Source organism: Culicoides brevitarsis, chromosome 3, assembly GCF_036172545.1.
Source record: "Culicoides brevitarsis isolate CSIRO-B50_1 chromosome 3, AGI_CSIRO_Cbre_v1, whole genome shotgun sequence".
In the NCBI taxonomy this organism is placed as follows: domain Eukaryota; kingdom Metazoa; phylum Arthropoda; class Insecta; order Diptera; family Ceratopogonidae; genus Culicoides; species Culicoides brevitarsis.
Genome location: NC_087087.1, coordinates 27,735,473 through 27,758,303, shown reverse-complemented (window position 1 = coordinate 27,758,303; position 22,831 = coordinate 27,735,473). Strand labels below are relative to the sequence as shown.

At 31.1% G+C, this 22,831-nt stretch overlaps 1 protein-coding gene across 1 annotated transcript; it reads right to left on the bottom strand.

The window, feature by feature from the left end:
• Window positions 1-508: 508 nt before the first annotated feature.
• LOC134833138 (zinc finger protein hangover) lies at window positions 509-22,109 on the bottom strand. Its single transcript, XM_063847364.1, has 6 exons — window positions 21,644-22,109; window positions 19,638-20,051; window positions 18,938-18,985; window positions 6,867-7,067; window positions 3,885-5,869; window positions 509-2,638 (listed from the first exon to the last, which is right to left on the bottom strand). Exons 1-6 carry the CDS (start codon window positions 21,794-21,796, stop codon window positions 889-891), a joined length of 4,551 nt encoding a protein of 1,516 aa, XP_063703434.1. The 5' UTR covers window positions 21,797-22,109; the 3' UTR covers window positions 509-888.
• Between the last annotated feature and the right edge of the window lie 722 nt (window positions 22,110-22,831).

Sequence of the window (22,831 nt, the reverse complement as noted above, 5' to 3'; positions counted from 1 at the left end):
TGTTCTGTCTGTTTTTTTAGTAAGTAAGTATTCTATGCGCTATTTTGACATCATATATATTACTATTTACGACAACGTCATGTTCCTAGTTTTATCTAAATATTTTTTTCTCATATTTTTTTTTATTTATTTATATAAATTGATAAGTTAATATGTAAATATTTTACTTTTTTTTTTATTAGGATGTATATTTATTTAAGTTTATTTCTTGTTTTCTTAAATTTTTAACTTTTTTTAACAACTTTTTATATAAATTTTTTATATGTTTGTTCCTGTAATGTTTATTTATCCAAAAAATGTGATTTTTTTCATTTTTTATAATAATTATTGGTTATATTTTATACGTTTTTAACACCAATGATATTATTTAACTAACATTCAATTACTTACTATAGACGTCGATTTTAAATAATATAGACTAAAATTTGGAAGAGTACAAAATATACATCAGGAAATTTTCTGATAAAATTTGATTTTGTCAAAAAAAATTTTTTTTTTTTTTTTGGAAATAATTTCTAGATTAATTTTTATTTTTTTTTTATAATTTAACATTAACATTAGTCAGTACAATTTTAATTTTTAAATTAATTATCTTACATTTTTTGTTTTTTTTTTATTAAATTAAATTAATTAATTAATTATGTCTTATGTCTTCTTAGGAGTTTGTTCTTGTTCCTGTTTAAGTCTGTTGGTTCTCGTATCTGTCTCGCGCCTTCTTGGTCAATGGTGAAATATGTTGCCATACTGATTCATCAGAGACGTTGAAGATGTGGGATTTTGTGTCGTGGCGTCGGGATATAAGAAGAAATAATAGCCGCTGTTCACCGAAGGTTGTTGAAAAGTCACATTTTGATTGGCGGTCGGTGCATAGCTGGCGCTCTGGCTTAATTAAATGTACCCTTTGGGATGGTAGAGTGTCTCGTGGTCCAGAACTTGCTTGGAATTGGCGAAATACAGTTGACATTCGCTGCATTTGAGTTGCGTCGGGATCTGATGCGAGCCCATACACGTCATCATCTCGAGCTGATCTTGGCAAACGGATCCACAGATGCGACATTTGTACTCTTGCGAGATTGCGGCGAACGCTTGATGCTCTTGCGCCGTCATTTGCGCATTGGAACGTGCTGATTCGTGCGTCGAGCCACTTTCATCACTCGAACTGGCGGCAGATGATTGATTTTGACTGGCTGGTTGATTGTTTCCGGAATTATTTGTGTTCGTGGGCGCCGCAGCAGTTGTCGTACTGCCTCCATTAACGAAATGTTCGGTGACGTGTTTGCGTAATTCCTTTGCCGTTTTGAAGAAAACTTGACATAATTCGCATCCGAAGCCGTTTTGTTCCGTGGGTTTTTCTGCGGGAATTTCCGCTTCTTGCGAGTCATCGTCGTCGTCAGCATTGACAGTTACGGTTTCCGGTTGATTTTCGTCTCCGTCATCGTGCGACGCATCAGAACTGTGATTTTCGAATTGACTACTGTTGTCGCCGTCTTCCGTGTTGTCGTTCGTATTGCCGCCCAAATTGGAGTCGTTTGAGCCAAAGTCGTTATTCAAGTGCGTGATCATGTGTTGCAGCAATCGTTCCTTCCGCGTAAACATTTTGCCGCAAATTTCGCAATTCCATTCGAATGTCGTCGATGGTTTGATGGTGCGGGCATGTTGGATCTTGTGATCGACCCATTCGGCGATCGTTTTGAACGTGATATTGCACGAACTGCATTCCTTCGGTTTATCGACGACGATCGAAGGGCTTCCGGATGCCTCGCGTTGGTATCGCGCATCATTCCGTTTGTGCACTTCGACAATGTGACGTCTCAAATTGTTGCCACTGGCGAATTTGGCTTTGCAAAAGGGACATACGGGCACACGAGGAGCTGTTGTTGCTGCTGCTGCAGGCGATGATTCGCTCGAAGGTCGTGCGGGATGCGTCATTTTGCGAACTTTACTTGGCGGAAGTTGATCTGGTTGCCACGTGTCGGAGGGATCCCGAACTTTTCGCCCATCAGGTCCGCGTAAATGCCATCCCCGATGCACTTGAAGAGCATTTAGCACGTTAAACGTCTTCGGACACATGTCGCAGGAGTACTCTTGTTGCTCATTGGCGTCGTAAAATTGCGACATCGGATCGAAGGAATTATTCCCATCCGCGGAAGAAGCGCGGCTGCCAATCCCATGATGGCTCGCGCTGCTATTTCTGCTGATACTGATGCTGTTGCCCCCAAAGAATTTTTGTTTTTGCGATAGAGACTCTCGGATTACCTGGTTGCTGGAGCCTCCACCGCTGCGATTGGCTAAAAAATCAGCCTGTGTGTGGGCGTGCATGTTGTGATAGTAGATTTCGGTTTTGTCGAAGAAGACACGCTTGCACATGTCGCAGGCGCTCGGATCCGCACTTCTCGGATGATTTTTGTGACGATGTGCCCAGAGGTCTTTGCGAGCCCCAAAGACGGAACTGCATTCGCGACACGTGTAATCTTGCACTTGGTCTTCGTCGTGATTATCCATGTGAGAGATCAACTGATTGCTGCTGTTGAACGATTGGTCGCAATAACGACATTGGTACCAAACATTCGGAAGATCCACATTTTCTGTCATGACGCAATCGTCTTCGTCCATTGTCACGTCTTGCGACATAAATGAACTGAAAGAAGAAATTTTTTTATTAAAAATTGATTTTTTACTGAAATTTTATTTTAAAAATTTTGTCCTATTAAATTTTTTCAAATAAATGAAAAAGCTATAAAATTTAGAGAGATTTAAAATTTAAATTTTTACATGAAAAACTAATCATTTATAATTTTTAAAGGCTATTTAGAAAATTTAAAAAAAAAATAAAATTTTTTATAAACTTTTTATTTAAAAATTAATTATATTTTTAATAAAATTTAACTCGTTGAATTAATTATTAAATAAAAAAAATTAAATTAATTTAAATATTAAAATTAAATTAATTATTTACTTTAAACTTTTTTTTTCCAAATTTGTTGAATAAATTCAAAATTTTATAAAACAAAATTTGAAAGGAAAAAATTTTGAAAAAAAAATACTGAAATTTTGTATACATTTTAATGATGATTTTCAAAATTTTAGTAAAAAATCATTTAAATTTTGTTTTTTTTTTAGAATTTTTAATTAAAAAAGTATTTTTTTAACAAAATTATTTTCTATTTTAATGCATTTTTTTTTGAATAAAAAAATAAATTTTTAAATATTTTGAAATGACTGAAAAAGCAAATCAATTTTAATTTAAATAAATATTAGATTGAATTTTAAATTGAATTATTCATTTAAATTTAAAAAAATAATGAAAACTAATTATGATGAAAATTCAATTCTGTATTTTTGTAATAAAAGTTAATGTCAAAAAATTCAAAAAAAATATTGATTCAAAAAAAAAAAAAAAATAAATAAATAAATAAAATAAATTTAAAATAAATTAATTTAAAAATATGATAAATTGGAAATAATTTCAAAAATCTAAATTTTTTGAAGAATATTTTTTAAAAATCCAAAATATTTTTTTTATTAGATTTTCGATTTTTTATAATTTGTTTTTTTTAAATTTCGAGAAAAAAAATATTTTGAATACATTTTAATGAAAATTTCATGAAAAAAAATTGAATGAATTGAGTTTTTTTTATTTGAGTAAAAAATTTAAAAAATTTTAATTTAAAATATTTTTTAACGACTTTGTATAAAAATTAAAAAAAAATTAATTTAATTTGATTAAATTTTTAAATTTTACTTTTAAAATATTTTTTTTATCATAAAAATTGATCTTCTTGTTAATGATTTATAACTTTTCTCCATCGAATTTTAAATTTTTTAAAGGACAAAAAATTAAAGCATTTTAAAAAAAAATTTATAGAAAAAAACATGAAACTCACCTATCAAATCCATGAACTGACGTACAATGAAGTCTCAATTGATCGCGATTCTTGTAAACAATGTGACAAATATCGCACTCATACTCCTTGGCGGGCGTCACAACTTTATTTTTGATCGGTTGCGTTTGCAATCTCGAAATTTCCGGCAGCACGCCACCCCAATCCGGTTCCCGCAATTGATGCGATCGCCACAAATGCACTTTCAAGCCCTTGTCATTCACAAATTCCGCCTGACAAAGCGTGCAACTCAGCAGCTGCCCACTCGTTCCGTGCTCATTGATCATGTGCTGCGTCAATTCCGGCTTCGACGTAAACTTGTCGTTGCAATAACGACACCGCAGCGTCGGCTTGGGCTGCATTCGACTAAATTGCTGCGCATTCAGCATAAAATTCGTCAAATCGTCACTTTTGCCATCGTCGTCGCCCGTCAAATCCATCTCGTCTTTCGGAATGTTGTGATCCGTGAACATGTGATCGCGTAACTCGTCAACGTTGCTGTACGTGTTGGAGCATTGTTTGCAACTGTAGAGCTTGAGTTTCAGTTTTGGCGGTGACATTTCTTCGGGATGCGTCGTGTTCAAGTGGTCCTCGAGGTCGTCTCGCATGTCGCAACTGTATTCGCATTGGTTGCAATTGAATTTGCCGTGTGACGATTGATGGTCGAGCCAGGCCAGCATCTCGTTGAAGGTTTCGCCGCATTCGCGACAGATGAAGGAACGCGAATTGTTGCTCAAGGGGATCATTTTGCCCGAAATTAGGGCGAGATTGTGCACGCGAGCGACATGTTCCTTCAGCTCGGATTGCCGTACGAATGTTTCGAAGCATTTGACGCACTCGTAGATGCGCGGAACTTGATCTGGGTGTTTGGACTCCATGTGACGCAAGACGTTGTAGTAGTTGTTGTACTGTTTATCGCACACCGGACACGCCTGCGGTTGTTTTGACAGCGAAATTGGTTCATCGGGACAATCCAAGAGGTTTTCCGCTTCGTCATCTTCGCCTCCGGTGACTTGTTCGAACAGCGATTCGGCGCCATTTATCGTATTTTTCTTCAAATGGATGCTGTAGACATGTTCGACGAAGGCCTGATTCGAGGCAACTTGATCTTTGCATGTCCCACAGACGATAAACGAGATGCAATCCAAATTATTGTAATGCCGTTTGCGTTCCGTTTGATCTTCGAACGATTTATTGCAGTAAGCGCAGTCCAGTGTGTCATTTTCCTTGTTCTTCAAGTACTCCGGATGCTCTTTCAGCTCGAAAACGTGATTCCTCAGTTCCGATTTGTACGGATACTGCTTCGGACACAACTTGCAGGCGTACGTTTTGTCCGAAAGGAACTCCTTGGCACCCTTTGTCGCATTGTCGGGCGTCAAATCTTTCGTTATTGTGTCGTCATTCATGACAATCTTGTACAAATTCAAGCAAGTTTTGCGTTTGAGATGCCCAATGAACTGTCCCTTGCTCTCGAAATGCTTCAAACACTTGAAACAAACGTTCCGCGGCAAATTGTGATACCGCTTTCGCATGTGACCCATGAAAAATTTGTAACTCGGGAATTGTTTGTCGCAACATTTGCACAACATGTCCTGCGATTGCTCCAAAAACTCCAAATTTTGCAGGATAAATGACAATTTGGCAGGCGTCAAGTAGCTCCGGTACTTTTGCGGATTCGAATAGTCCCAATTTTCGGCAGATTCCAGCACGGGCATCTTCGGTTTCTTTATGAGACTGATGAGTTTTGGCGTATTTCCGCCGGCGAGCGATTTGGGCGTCGATGCAGACAATGCGCTGCCATTTAAACTGGTTGCCGAATTGTTGCCAATTGGATTCAAGATGACGCCGTGAATGTTGCGTTCGTGCCGCCGGGCATTCGCACGATTCGAGAATCGCATATCACAAATGGTGCAATTCGCGGGAATTTGAATGCATTTATTGCCACTTTGTTGGCTGCTGGTGTCGCCGTTCTGTGATTCGCTGTCCGACTGAAATGCAATAAAAAAATGTTTTAATTGAAATTCCTGGAAAATGAGGTAAGTGCAAGTTGGGAAAATGTTTCACATTATTTTGATCGTATAATTTTAAAGACTTTTTTTTAAATTTCTCAATATTGAGTCAAAAGACTTGACTTAAGCTTAAGTAAAAATTACTTTAAGTCAAAGTTAAAAACTTAATTTTCAATTTTTTAATATTTTTCATGAAAAATGAAATTTTTTCCTTTAAATTTAGTCTCAAAGCCAAAACTCGGGGCTGAAAAAACTAAACTTCAGCTTAACTTAAAATTAAAAGTTACGAAACTTATGTGACTTAAGTTAAGTCAAAAAAGTTTTTAACTTAATAGACTTTTGTCTGAAACTTAAGTTTGGGAAAAAGTGAAAATAAGTTAAAAAGTCAAATATTTTTTGGATTCTTAACCAAATTTTGAGAGAAAATTTTGATTTTTTTACTTAAGTCTTTTAAGTCAAACGACTTAAAAAATTCTACTAAAGTTTAAGTTAAAATCTTTTAAACAGAGTGGAACTCATGACAAAAACTTAAACTTAAAATCTTGACTTAAGCTTAAGTTTTTGAATTTGAACGACTTTAAATGACTTAACGTGACTTAAAAATTAAACTTAAGAAAATTCAATGAGTTTCGACTTTTGCCTTAAAAAATTTTATGTAGCCAAAAATTTTAAACTTTATAAACTTAAGCTTTTAGGTTGCAAACTTTTAAGTCAAACAATTTTAGTTTTTTTTTAAACTTAAATCTTATCATTAAGTCTTTTAAGTTTAAGTCATAAGTTTTTGCAGTTCAGAATAAAAAAAATTTTTTTTTTTTAACTTTTTTTTTACAAATTAAGTCAAAAAGTCACAAAATTCAACAAAAACTTTTAGAATTCAACAAAATTTAAAAATTTTTAAGTTCGAAAATTTTGAAAAATTAAACAATGTGAAACATTTTCAATTATTGCATCTGCCTTTATAATAAAAAAAACTCACCATTCCACCGCCATAGCCTGAATTAACGGAATGCAAGCCAAGTGACGCGAGTATCTGAGGATTATCACCGCTGGCAGACTGTTCCGTGGCATCTAAACTCAGTGGTTCATCGCCATCGCGGCTGTAATCTTCGTCTTCGCGTGCCAGAAACTGCGTTGGATCGATAACGTCGTCGTCCATTTTCTCGTCGTCTATGTCGGGCTGCAAAGAGAAAAAAGAGCGGAAAGGGTGGGTCAGTAAAATGATTGACACTAGAAAAAGTTTTTTTTAAATAAAATTTTAAATTTTTCAGCTCAAGGGCGTGCAACGAGAGAATCTTCTTCACCACGACATCACTGAAAAATTGAGATAAAACACGATTTTTTGCGCTCGATAATCAACATTTCGTGTAGTCGGTAAGTAAGTACATTCGCCATCATGGATGAAGCTAACGGAAATTTCTCGTTTCTTATTTCCTTAGTTCGTTCGCAGCAGCATGGAATGCAAAAAAAAAAGCAGAAGAAGCGAGACATGACGAGTTACTATGGGTAAGTATACCTTGGGCAATGAAAAAAATTTTAAATTTATGTGAATTCACATGAGATTGGCTAAATAATACCGAAAATCAGCCTTGAATGATGCGTCGCAGCACTTTTGCGACACAACACCCAGTTTTTTTCAGCGTCATCATCACATCTCTCTCGTTAGCTGCTACAATGCACTTGATGTATACGGGCACCATCACATTTGAACGCTCTCCAAAACAGATATTTTATTGATTTTCAATCCAATTGGAGGCTACAACACTCACTCACACCCGAAACTCGCGTAGTTTTAACTTTTCCCACCATGCCGCGGATGCGAATATAATCAAGTCGTACACAAATCGTGACGGAGAATCATCATCATCATCATCATAATTTATTTAAACACACCGAAAAATATTATATAAAAACAAGTCAGTTGTCCCAGGCAGAGGCAACGACGGCAGCGAGCGAGGAATGGGGGGGCGGATGAATGTTCGGTTGGACAATTGATGCACGTACACACGAAAAAAAAATATTAATTGGTAACAATTATAGATGAGAGATGGGACACAGTCACCATGGCGAGGCGGAGGATGGTTTGTGCGCGCGTTAAATTTGTGTGTAGAAGATAATTAAAATGATAATGGAATGGGGCTTAGTTACAAATCTATGTCATGTCAGACTGCACATTCGCCATTACTTGCAAGAAAATGTCCTTTTGAGCATCTCTCCCACGTACTGTGTCACCCACAATAAGAGGCGCAACAACCCATTCCATGCCCCCATGTAACATAATCGCATCATGCAATTGTCCAATATTAGCATTTGGGCGCATAATCACTTTGAAATTGATACAAATTATTGGATTTTCTCTGCTAAGAGACAGAAAGAGGGTGTTAATGACGTCTTTGCACAGAGAAGCTGTCCTCATTTTCATCCAAGTCATTGAAGCGTGCATTCGATTGTCGATTTTTTTTTTCTTCTTTGATTTGCTTGATGTTTGATGCTCCGTAAAATACGAAAGAGAAAGAAATCTCTCGCAATAATGATCATAATCATTGCACGAGCATTTTCTTAGAGTGACCAGTCATTTCAGAGATTTGTGACATCCCAAGCACGAAATTCGCACGAAAACTATAAATTTTTTAGATGTTGGTGTAACGTAACTGAAAAAGACAAAACAGCTTTTGAAGTTTTTTTTTTTGCATCCACAGGGTATTGCAATCAAGGTACAGTGGATTTGGTGACAAAAGTCTCGTTTTTTATGTGAGAAAATCGATTTTTTACAATTAATTTTTTTTTTTTGATCAGAAATTGGTTGGAAATTTTAAAAAATAAGATTTGCAGGACAGAAAAATGTAAAATTTTTATTTTTAAAAAATATTTTAAAACATTTTTAGGAGAAAAAAATTTAAATCGAGGATTAATTTTAAAAAATTTAAATTTTATTCAAAAATTTTGGACAAAAAAAAAAATCCTTATAAGAAATTTAAAAATTTTTAATTTTATTGGAAAATTCAAAGTAATTTTGTTTTTATTTGACAAAAAAAAATTATCTTGAAAAATTTTAGAAAAATAAAATTTAATTTGAAGTTCAAAAATTTAAAGCTCTAAAAAAAATTCAAAAATTTTTAATTATTCTTTTCAAAATTTTAGAAAATTCTTAAATTTTGGTCAAAATCGTGAAACTTGAAAAAAAAACAAGAATGCAAAAAAAAACTTTTTATTTTAAAAAAAATTGTTTTTATTTGGATATTACCAAAAAATTTGACAAAAAATTAAGGAATTCAGAAAAATCAAAGTTCTTTAATCAAAAATTTTTAAATTTATCAAAAAAGTTGAAATTTTTAATTTTTTTTTTGTAAAATTAGCATTGAAAAATTTTAGAAAATCTTTGAAAATTTGGAAAAAAATTAATTTGAAGTCATTGGATAACAAAAATAAAGCCTAAAAGCTAAAATCTAAAAAAAATTAAAAATTAAATTTTTTAAAACTCAGAAAATTAGATTTCTTAGCAATCCTGTATCATTTCTTAAAAAAGTTACGTCATTTTTTCGAAAACTAAAAAAAATTTTTTAAATTTTAAGAAAAAAATCATCAAAAAATTCAAATCTTCAAAAAAATTACTGAAATTTTGACTTATGAATTAATTTTTTTAAACATTTTCAGGTAAAAATTCATCCTGATCTTAAGAATTTTTTAAAAAATTTCAGAAAAATCTCAAGGAAAACCCATAAAATCAAAAGTCCTTGAAAAAAAAACATAAAATTAAATCACGACACCCTGTACCTGTCTCTCGTGCGCCTCATGCAAGAAAGAATCGAGATGAAGGAAACGAAAAAGTACACTCGTAATATTGGGCACATCTTCTCATGAAAGTGCTTAAGCAGAAAATATTTCTGCTCGTTTTCCTTCATCTCTCTTATTTCGTCGTCTCCGTTTCTGTCGTCGTCGTCGCATCATCATCTCGAATGCTTTCTCGACTATGAATGCACACGAAGTAGCAGCAAGTTGCGAGTAGCGGATGGAGTGGAGTGGATGTCAAGGGGTTAACAACCTCAAATAAGTAAGTAAAAAAATTTTTTTTTCGTTACTTGCACAAACGTGACTGCATCTCTCTCGTGTTTTTTAAGGCCATCCACGGCAGATGTTCCAAAGTAGCGACGAGAGAGAAAAAAAATCCAATGACGCACTGCGGTTTCGAATGACTAATCTCGCCAAGTTTTTGGAATTCGTTCAGCTTGAGACTTTTTTTTTCAGAGACGAAGGAAAAAAAAACCAACAAGCCGAGGAGAAATCGAGGTCAGATCATTCAGGCAACAATCGACGCAAAGTTACTTGCATGCGCGCAATTGCAATCGTTTCGTTGCTTTGAGCAGTCATTTAGTCGATAGAGAGAATGGCATTGCATCACAAAATGATTGGATTGTGGCACTGCGAAGATTTTTTTTTTGTTTTTTTTTCGTTTAGGCTTGAATCGTGTCGTCGTCGTCATCGCCGTTGTTTTAGCTTCAAGAGCGTAAGTATAATTCGTTCAAATGTAGTTCATAATAACTGTATTTCTGTTTTTGACTTGTAAGTACTCTTTTCTCAGATTCGTTGCACATCTGCTGCTTGCTTGAGCACGCTGAGTAGGACGTTCCATTGTTCCATGACTGTTCGATGCACAAGGGAAAAAATATCGATTGGACTTTGGATTGCTTTAACACCTGTTTACGTGTCAAAATCAACTACGGAGCGACGAAAGATGACAATTTTTAACCATTCATCGGGTCATTTTGGAGGAGAAATTAGAAAAAAAATTTATTTCAAATCTGAGTATATTTTAAATTTTGGCATGAACACAGAAAGCTTTTTTTCTGTCAACTATTTAGATTTAAAACGTCAGATTTTCAACAAAAATTGCTTTTTTGAGCAGAACCGAAGGATTTTGAAAAGACCGTTAAAAAAATTTTTTTTTCAAAATTTTGTCCCATCCTCCATTTCAAAATTTGAAGATCAAATGGGGCAAAAGTAAAAAAAAAAGTTAAAAATTTCATCAAAATTACCGTTTTTTGGTCTTTTATCAAGAAAATTTAATTCCTTTTTTTAGAAATATTTTTAATTTTTTAATTATTTTGCGCAAAAAAATTATTTTCTTAAAAAAAAATGATATCTCTTCTCAAAAAAAAAAAAAATAGGAAAAATTATTTTTAAAATTTTTTTGAAAATATTTTTAGACAAGAAAATTAATGTTAAAGAAAATTCTTTAAAAATTAAAAAAAAAATAGAAAAAATTATTTTTAAAATTTTTTTGAAAATATTTTTAGACAAGAAAATTAATGTTAAAGAAAATTCTTTAAAAATTAAAAAAAAAAAAAATAGAAAAAATTATTTTTAATTTTTTTTTGGAAAATATTTTTAGACAAGAAAATTAATGTTAAAGAAAATTCTTTAAAAATTAAAAAAAAAAATAAAAATAAAAATTTTTTTGAATTTCTTGAAAAATTACGGAAAACCACCAATAAAAACCGTAAATTTTAATGAAATTTTCAACTTTTTTTTTTATTTCGTCCCATTGGATCTTCAAATTTTAAAATAGAGCATGAAACAAAAATTTGAAAAAAAAATTTTTTTTTGAGCGGACTTTTCAAAATTTTAAAAATTTCAAGATTTTCGATTTTGAAATGGGGCATGGGACAAAAAGTTAAAAAAAAAAATTTGGAGCGGCCTTATTTGATATTTATTTTTATGATATTTTAGGTTTAAATTTTTAACTTAAAATTTTAAATTAAAAATTATTTTTTTTTTAATTTTGAAAAAAATCTTTTGGGACTAAAATTTTGAAAAAATTTGGAGCTTCAGACAAAAACCTTTAATTTTTTGAAAAACTAAAAACTAATTTTTAAAAAATTTCGAAATATTCAAAAAAAATTTTTTTTTTTAGAATTTGAGGTCATTTTTCTGCAAATCCAAGCAATTCAACTCAACCACACAACAAAAACATGCAAATACTGCTTTTGCCGCACCACCATCATGCCACGATATTGACCTCGAGCCAGTTATTTTTTTTTTTCATCATCATCACCACCGACTACGACAACGACGTTTCATCTCTCTTTTGCCTTGCTTTATTTTGTCGGTCCTACCTACGTGCAGCAGCAGCGAGGTACAAAAATACGAAGAACTCGTTGTTGTTGCGGTGTGCAAGCCGTAATCTTTATTTCACAATCGGCCATTCCAAAATGAAATGTTTTCTGCTCTCCTTGTATTTCGCTCGCTTGGAGAGTCTCTTGCATGACTAAAACGAGAAACGTAACAGCTGTTCGTTTTTTTTGTGTTTTTTCTTCATTTTTGGAATGGATATGGCATAAACTTTTAGGGATTATGTGTGTGCGAAAGAGATCCGGTTGTCAAAAAATTATTTTTTTTCAGTGTATTGGTGATTTTTTTTAGCTGAAACTCGTTTCGGATTGACCAGATTTTTCGTCGAACCAGAGATGAGATGAGCGGAAATTTCAAGCATTCCTGGCAAGCGAAGAAAAGTGATGATGATAGTGCAATGCCTTCTGATGCCAAGAAGCAGAAAAAGAAGAAGTAAAACACAAAGAAGAAGAGCTCTTGTACGAGGCGAAAAAAAAAAGTTTTTCTGCACACTCGCTTTATTGCATTTTGAGACTCGAAAGTCACGTTGCTGCTTCGTTTACGTATTGTTGGAAACTTTTGTGCAAAATTAAATGCGCAAACTCATGAAATTTTTTTTCATATTTTTTTTTTTTGATGATGATAAAAGTCTGTTTGTTGGAACGGTTGCTGGTGCTGCTTTTTCTGCTGTTGTCGCGTCATACAGCGACGACAAAAAATGCACGAGGTGGATTTTTCTGTGGAATGAGACAAGGCAGGCATGCAATTTTGAAACATTTCCAAGCTGGCTGCACAAACACTCAAACGTTAACTTTTACACAGATTTTTCGTGTGTTTGTGTCGGTTTGTGTAGGAATGAGATGCGAGATATTTTTACAGAAATCACAGATAAATGCCCACATCTTCTTCTTCTTCGCTGCTGCTGCTGCTGCCTCGTCTTCTCGTTGCGTACGAGGCAATTATTTTAGAAAACCAGTCAGTTGTCTTTGAACGACGACGACGGAGAACGGCAAAAACATACAAATATGGATGGATGAGTAAAGTGTCAATCTTTGATGGAAAGTAATGCCTTTAGGAATTGGATATAATCCAAAAGACGTCGTCGTGTAGGTAGAGAATTTCAGATGAAGTGGCGTTGCCTGTGTACGGAAAGTGTACTGAAGCGTCTAACAGGCAGGCATTCAGGCAGAGAAGAAAACGAAGAAGAAGCGAGGCAAGGCAAGGCAAGCATTTAGGTACAAAAATATAATCATCGCACGTATAAACTCTCGTAGCCAAAGACTGAAGAGGAATTAGAGACACGACGAATGAAAAGGTAAAAAGATATTATCCAACTTTTTAAGTACCTTCCATGTAGATTTCGTTCGTTCGTTGTGTTGCCTTTTTTGTACTTTAGATGGAATGGATGAGGTTTCTTTCTCTTTGCTTGCCTTGCCTTGCCATGTTGAAACATCATCTCTCTTTTATAAAAAAAATTTTTTTTTTCAAGAAAACGGTAAATTTTTGTCATGATCATCGTGAATATTCTTCATTTTTTTGCGTTTCTTGCTTTCAATGCTCTCAATAAGGTCTGTGGATGTGGTTAAAAAACTTTTTTTTTATCTCTTTTTTGACGAAATACGAAACTGGAAAGGAATTTGAGATCAGAACCGGTTCTAAATGTTTCTTCTTGAGTGAAATTTCGCCCACTTGTGTGTGTGTGTATGTGAATCCTTCCTGAGGCCGTAACAAATTTTTAACCAATTTTTTCGTTAAAAAAATTTTTATTCAAAAAGTGATTTTTTTCCTTGTAAATATTTTTTTTTGCTATTTTTTAAAGGATTAGATTTTTTTTTTAAGAATTATAAAAATCTTAAAAGGTAAAATTTTGAGTTAAATTTGAATTTTAAAGATTTTTGTACTTGATTTTGGAAAAAAAACTCATGTCAAAGGACAAAAATGTTTTAAACTGAAATTTTGATCAAAAATTAATAAATTATTAAATTAAAATAAATTAGTTAAAAAATTTATAATTAAATTGTACATTTTTAGTATTTAAGAAATTTTCGACATTTTAGCAAAAACTTTTAAAAAAGCTTCAAAAATTTAAGTTACATTGAATTTTTTGATAAAATCTGAATTTTTGAAGTTAATTATTATGTATTTAAAATTTTATTTTTATTATTTTTAAAAATTTAAATTTTGAATTAAATTAAATTTGTTTTTAAAGACAAAAATTACATTTTTTTCAGACAAAAACTAAAATTTAAAAAAAATTAAAAAACCTTAAATTTCATGACCAAAAGTTAGAACTTTCTAAATATTTTTAAAAAGAAAATTTAATGTTAAAAATTGTTCAAAATTGAAAATTTGTTTAAAAAAATAAGAAGAAAAAATTAAAAAACGAAAATATTTATTTTTTTGCCTTAAGAAATTTTAAAAATTTGATTCTTAAATCAATTTAATTTATTTTTATTTAAATTTTTTAACTTTTTGATGCACATAAGATTTCAATTTATCTTTTCTTCGAACCTTAATTGCCAATTTTTCATAATTTTTTTTTAATTTTAGTTTTTGTATGAAAAAAATGCAAATTTTGTCTTTAAAAATAAATTTAATTTAATTTAAAATTTAAAATTTTAAAATAATAAAAATAAAATTTTAAAAAATTATTAACTTTAAAAATGGGCAAAAAACTTGAAATTCAAGAAAAATTTTAAAATCAAAATTTTAGGAAAAATTTTTACAATTAAAATTTTAAGGAAATTTTTTCTTTAATTAATTTCTTAAACATGTGACAAATTTAACTTGAAATTTAAATAAAATTAAAACTTTTCTAATCTAAAATTATTTTAAACTGAAAATTTTGTTAAAAAAATTACCAAAGAAATTTTTTTTTAAAATTTAATATTTTTTTTACTTCATAGGACTTTCGAACAGAAGACAATAAACTTTGAAAAATTGGAACGACTTAAGCATTTCCAGGTCATGTTAAGAAGAAAATTCTCCATCATCGTAATCAATTGCCATTAACGATGACAATATTCTCAGGAGGCGCTGGCATGCTGCTGTGTGTTTGTAAAATATCGATAAAATTACAACAAAGTGCCTTTAGCTTGTTCTGTGTGCCTTGTGGGACGATGACACGACGACAAAGACAAAAGTTGGCAAGTTTGGAAGGTAAGTCAATCCAAACAGAAAAAAAGGGAACGTTCGACGAAGGGCGGCGGCAGTAATTTCGTTTCCTCTTTTCCTTTTTTTATCTGCTACGAAGTAAAATTTTTAATGATTGGACTTATTTTTCACCTTAAAAAACTTCACTGCTGTCACATTTATCGACCGGATCCCGCGTAGCATCGTGCACGGCGTCGTCGTCGTCAATCTTGTGTTTCGCTCGTAAAATGTGTTCGTCGTGCAAAAGCTGCTGCTCTGCCTATTAGAGGCCCCATATTGGATTACTAATTGGATCGACCCCATGCTAATTTAATACTGCTCTACGACAAAAACGAAGAAGAAGGCGCATTTAAGCCGAGTCGGCACGAAATTTCTACAACAAACGCAAAAAATGGGATGAAAAATACGTTGTTTGCACACGCGGTAGGTATACAGCGAATCGAAAAATACAATAAAAGGAAGGAGAGAAGGAACGGAAAAAGGGAATTTGCTGTGTGTGTGTATTAAGAGGCGACTAAAAGACGTTTGCCGTTGCTTGTGTTCGTACATGCGAAGGGAATACAGCTCTTTCTCTCCGCGCGCTCTGCATGACACAACACTTACAATCATTTTATTGATTGACTGACGACTGTTTCTTCACGAAAATTTCATTTAACTCGAACGATGTGCCCTACATATCGTCGTCGTTCGATTTGATTGTTCGAAAATTATTCAATTTTATCGAATTTACGTCGCTCCACAGACTTGATCGATCGCAAAACGTCATTCGAACCTCAATTTTCGATGCGATGACAATTCCACGAAATTTCTCGTTTATTAAAATTTCGACTTCCAAGAACCAAAATGGCCGTCAGTCACGCTGAATCATCACTTTTATTGACAAATTTTTGTTTTTTTTTGGTAAATCGCAGAAATTTGTTTGCGCTATCTTCTTAACACACGAGCAACGCGATGAGCTAACAAACATCATCGAGAACGGGGTCAACCACCTGCCAATCGACTGTACCGAAGAAATGTATGAAAAAATGTGTTAAAAAAGACGGCAAGAATGCCGCGTGTTTCTGTCATAAAAAAAGAAGCATTTAACGGACAACAAACAGTTACTTCATTTCATAGTTTTATGATAAAAAAAAAATTTTTTTTTTTTGAATCTTCAATGCGGCATGAAGGTACATGACCTTCAAAATTATTCAAACTCACACACGCCGCAATTCAAAAAAATAACAATAATAAAAGGAGATTCCTTATGTACTCAAGAAACGAGCAAAAAAAATGTAAACATTCTTACGTCGACGACGACGATGAATATATAACGCAAAAAAAAAAATAATAATACAGAAGAGTGAAAGTACATAAAAAATACACAACCTTCTTATGTATTTCATATTTAGGTATGTAGGTAATAATAATAAATAATGAAAAAAAAACATAATAATAACAAGGACTTTAACATCTACATACGTACTACTTAGAATAACATACCAGAGAGACGACGACGATACCCATGAACAAAAAAAAAAAAATATTGTACTGCTTATGTATTCAGTACGAGTTTTTTTTTTCATTTACAAAACACAACAACGTTCAGACAAAACAGAGTGAATAATATGAAAAAAAAAATTCATTGAGATTTTTTTCCTCGTAGTATATCGTAAAATGAACGTAAATGTCGACAATGTCGAGCGTAGAAAAAAAATTATAAAAAATGATTCTTCTTTGAATTAGTGGAGCGCAGAAAAAAATATAAATAAAAAAGTGATCCTTTGAGTGAAAAAAAATATGAGGAAAATTTTTATTTGTGAGAGGTTTTAATGTTCATGTGGCTCTTTAATTGTTTTAAAGTCTTTCTAAATTTTTTTTTTTTTTTAAATAATTTTAGTGAATTTTTTTTAGGATTTTTTTAATTTTATTTTTAGGATTTTTCTATTTTTTTCGTAATTATTTATATTTATGTTTTAAGCGATTTCAAATTCACTAAATTAATTTTTCAATTGAAGTAAGGTAAAAATATCAACTTTTAAAATAATTAACGTTACATATGAGTTTTTTTTATTTTATGGGTTTTTTGTGGAAATAAATATTTATTAATTTAATTTAATTTTAAATTATTTTTTTTTTAATATAAATTTAATTATTATTTTTTTTTTATAAATTTAATATTAATTAATTTAATAATTATTTTAATTAATTTTAATGAAACTTTATTAAAAGTAATTTGAGAATTCAAAATTTTTTAAAATTAAATTTTTATCTGTCAAAAGTTTTAATTAAAATGAAAAAAATGCTTGAATAATTAAATTTCTCAAAAACTAAATTATCAAAAAATTAAATTTTGATAAAATTTAAAAAAAAATAAAAATAATAGAAAGTTTGATTTTAAAATTTTTTAAATTAAAATTCTTTTATTTAATTATTTAATCAATAAATATTAAATTTATATTAATATTAAATTACTTTTTTTAATTTATTTTTTATTACTATGATTATTTTTTAATTAATTTCATTGAAACGTTGAAACTTTATAAAAAAATAATAAAAATTAAATTTTCAAAAATTAAAAAATGCTTAAATTGTTTAACAAATTAAATAATTTAAAATTTTAATTTTATAAACTTTTTTGTGAATTTTTTTAAAATTATTAAAAAATAAAAATAACAGAAAGTTTGATATAAAAATTATATTTTCTCTAAAAAAAATTTTTTATTCAATTATTTTTTTATAATTTTTTTCAAATTCATTCTTTATGATAAATTTGTTTAAATTTAAAAAAAAAAATAAATAATAATAATTAAATAAAATTTGGTATGAAATACATTCAAATAAAATTATTTTTTAAAGCCAATTACTAATTTTTTATTTTTATTATTATTTTTAATATTTATTTTTCTTATTTAATTATTTATTATTTTTCTTATTTTCTTTTTTATTTTATATTTATTTCAAATCAATTCTTTAAGATATTTTTTTTTTATTAAAAAATATTATTTTAAAATATTTTTTTTTATTATTTATTAATTTTTTTATTTACAATTAAAAAAAAATAAAATAAAAAGAAAAATCACATAAACGACGTGTGATAAATTTCCATTCAAATTAGATTTTGACCGACTCTCTTTTTTTTTCTCGTAAGAATTTACATAATAACAATAATAAGTAGCAAGAACAACAAAAAAAAACTGCTACATGTTAAATATACATAGGCATAGAGAACGATTTGTAAGAAAAATAGTAAACCACGTGTTGTATTTACCATATCGTCTCGCATATAAATACACAAAACACACATAATATAAATAAAATTCATTCATTCATTCAACTTTGAATGATTCAAAAAACAACAACAACATACGCAATTCTATTTTCTTCTTTCCTTATGTATATGATTTTATTTTATATTTTATACATGCAGAGAGATACTATGCCAACGAGCAACAACAACATCATACGTGTGATATGTGCAAAAGAGAGTCAGTCGACAGCACAGACACTACACTTTGGGTAGTGCACAAACAAAAATAAAGAATTGAATTTTGTATATAACCGGTGTCGTCGTCGTCGTCGGCAGTACATACATGTTGTTGTTGTTGTATATAATACATTATTATTATTATTATTTGGTATAGAGAGTAATAATAATAAAAACATATGTTTTCTACTCTACATATTTACGGTGAGATAATAAATATTTATTATTATTATTTCAATGTAGGTGAAGTGCGTGTACATGAGAAAAATTCGTTTCACATGTGCGGCGATTTTTCGGCAAAAAATAAGACAAAAATTACTCACATCGTCTTCAGCATCGTCATTATCATTGGGTTCTTGTTTAATGAATTCCTGTAAGAAATTAATTTTTGATTAATTGATTTTCTTTTTTTTTTCAGGTAAAAAATTGATTTCATCAATTTGGATATTTTTAGCCATTTAAGACAATTTTGTAAGTTTTTGAATTTTTTAAATATTTTTTAATTTTATTTTAAATTTTTTTTTTTTATTTTTTTAAATATTTTTGATAATATTTTTTAAATTTTTTAAAATATTTTTTATATTTTTTTTTAAATATTTTTTTAATTTTTTTAATATTTTTTTTGATAATATTTTTATAAATATTTTTTAAAATTTTAAAATATTTCCCATATTTGGAATAAATATTTTTTTAAATATTTTTTTAAATATTTTTTTAAAAATATTTTTTTAAATATTTTTTAAATTTTTTTTAAAATTTTTTTTTTTTTTTTTTTATATTTTTTTTTAAATATTTTTTATATTTTTTTATAAATATTTTTTCTTTTTTTATTTTTTAAAAACAAATTTAAATTCATTAAAAAATTTTAACAAGAAATGGTCAAAAATAATTATTTTTTTTTATTTAACTTTATCATTTGAAAAATCTAAAAATAATTAAAAATTTAAAAAAATTGTTTAAACTAGCTAAAAATCGTTCTAAAACTGATGTTTTTTTCATTTTAGATCAAAATAAAAAACTCACAATTTCCGATCCATCCTTTTGTCGTTGCCGCTGCTGTTGCTGCTGCATCAAATTCGGCCTCGGCTCGGGCGGCGTGGATTTCTTCTGTAATTGTTGCTGCAACAAATTCGTTTTTGGCGCAATGGGTTGCAGTGTAATATTCCGATTTTGCGATAGCAAGGATGCCAATTGGTTCTGCTTGTGTTGCTGTTGCTGCTGCTGGAGCAGACGTTGCTGCAAGATATTCGCCTGCGGCTTATTGGCTGACACGGAGGCAGTTACGGACGTTGACTCGTTGCTGTTCGGCACGAGACCCATCCATGCCCGTTGCTTCTTCTGTGCGGCATCGCATCGATTCTTGAAACTTTGCCATGAATTTAAATAACTGATGCAAGCATGACATATTTTCGGCGAGAGACGATCGTCTTTTTGCACCTAGATAGAAAAAAAGAGAAAAAAATTATTATTGAAGATTATGTCACATTATTTATAGCATCGATCGATATAATTTTTTTTTTCCACAGAGACTTCTTTTGAGGACTGATTAGGGTAAGTAAAGATAAAATAAGTTAATCCAAACCAAGCATATTCTTTGAAATCGTGGCACAAATCGTGGAGTGGTGTACTATTTACTGAAGCAATTAGCGTCGTCATATCTCGACAACGACGACGACCACTACAAACACACATCATCGGCCTCCATACTACAGAGAGAGAAAAAAATACGAGGCGACAACGCACAGACGGTTCCAATGAATTAACCTCGAAACGGTCGTCTGTGTGAGTGAAACCTCTGAAATTCTCAATTGGATTACGAGCTGAAACGAGTCAATTGCAGTGACAAGTGTGACGAACCACCCCAATCGAACAACGCGACACTCCCATAAAGTTTCGCCAACATTCAATTCCGCAGAAGAGAATTTTTTTTTTCATTTTTTCGTTGAAACCAGTTACCATGCCATCCGTTTCAAGCTGCTTCGAGCGCGTTTGTGTGTACGATAAAAGCATGCCATGAATAAAATTCGTGAAGAAACTGCTCGCAAAATACACACGAACTACGACAAAAAAAAGCAGAGTCTCGAAAAACGATTACTTTTTCCTCTTTCTTGCTTTATCATCGTGTTCACGTACCAAGCAAACAGCAGAAAGGCAGCAAAGACTGCCAACAATCTGTCGCTCCGTACACGGCAACGTCGACATCGTCTATGTATGAAACGACGACGAACCGCACGACGAACTTGCCACAAAATGCCGTACAGACAGAACAACAACAACAACAACTCAAAAAAGAGACGATCACAGACCGCATCAGGCAAAGTTACACAAGTTTTTTTTGTAGAAGTGCTGGTTGAGATTTCGTGCACACTGGTATTTTTCAAAATGGAGGTCGTTTCGTTGGAACGCCGTTCGTACATGGACTCTTCTCCATGTGATGACTGCAGAAGAAGAAGAAGAAACTCGACAGCAAAACGGAAAAGGCAAAATTGTTGTAATTCACAAGAGAGACGACGTTCGTACGTACGTTCACTTCCATTTTGATTGTCAAGTCGACCGACAAGATGTTTTTCAAAAGCCCCTCTGTTCGTGACGCAAACACACAGAGACACAAATTTCGCATCACCTCGAGTCAAGTCCAAGTCATCATCATCATCTACACAGCAAAATGTGTCGTCGTGTCGTGTGTTTTTCCCTTGAAAAATCTCTTCATCATCAAGATGATGATTTTATCACACAGGTACAAAACTCGAAGCCTGTGAGCACTTTATGTAACGCTGTCGTCGTCGTCGTATTATCCAAGCAAGCAAGCGAGCACAACTACAGTCACACTCAATCACTTCTATTATTTGTGGATTGGCCTCATTTTTCGAGTACTTCTATATTTTTTTTTGATGTTGCTGTGTTGTGTGCTCGTACATTATAGCGACTCACTCGAGCAAATATATCGATCGATTTCGGTACGAAAAAAAATTTCGCCTCGCAGTGCTCTGTAAAAATAAAAAAAAAAAAATAATCTAACTTTGACTCACCTTGATCCGCACACAGGCATTTATTTTCGATGAGAGCGGTTCCTTATCTGCGGCCGAAGTCATATAAATGTTGACGCATTCGTTCTCCGGGGCCAAACACAGGCGACAACACACCCGATTCGGCCGATTGTTTGACCCAACGACGTTCATCATGTCTTTTTCGTCTTTCACTGTTTCATTTATATTTTTTTTATTTTGTATTTTTTTACAAATTTATTTATTTATTTATTTATTTATTACTACACTACACTAAACTCTACTACTTCAAGTCAATCATTTATTTATCTTATCTCGCGTTTTTTTTTCTGCATTCACTTAAGTACTTGAGGGGATTTCTGTAAAGATACAAATTGCGGGATAATTCTTAGAAATTGTTTTTTTTTAAAGTGTTTTTTTTTTCAGGGAGAAAATTTGCAAGTTTGTCGAGAAATGGGAGCAATACTCGTTCTGCGTGTTTAGTCCACGACGATTCTCAAACAACTGAAGTGAATTCAACACGATGTACGACGGAAATTCAACACAAAATGAACAGGGTCGTGCAGTTTGTGAAGTGAGAGAATGAGAGAGAATTGTTGAGTTTGAAAGTGTGTTGAATAGAAGTTTCGTTGGAGGGTTTTTTATTTGTGACAGAAATTTCAAAGGTTTCTTAGATTTTTTCAATTTCTAAGAATTTTTAGTAAAGGGTTGTAGAAATTATTTTTTTTTTATTAAAAATTTCATTAAATTTAATATTTAATAAATTTTTTAAAATAAATTTTTAGGTTAGTTAAATGACATGTTTTGACAGGAAAAAATATGACATTTGTTAAATTTTTATTTTTTGAATTGTTCAAATTATTTTAAAAAAAAGTTTAAAAATGAAATTTTTTTTTTAAAATTTGACAGCTGTCATTTTTAGCAAATTTAAGAAAATTTGTCAAAATTTCCCTTAACTTTTTATTTTTTTAAATCCCGAGGGCTTAAACTGTGTACATATGATTGAAAATTGTTCAAATTAATTCAAAAATAGTTTAAAAATGAAATTTTTGTTATAAAATTTGACAGCTGTCATTTTTTAAGTGTCAAAAAAAAATTTTTAAATACAATGGAAATTTTATTATGAGGTATATTAAATATTTTACACAAAGTAAAGGTTTTAATTAACACTTTGAAGCTTTGAGTTCATCAAAAATTATGACAGCTGTCAAA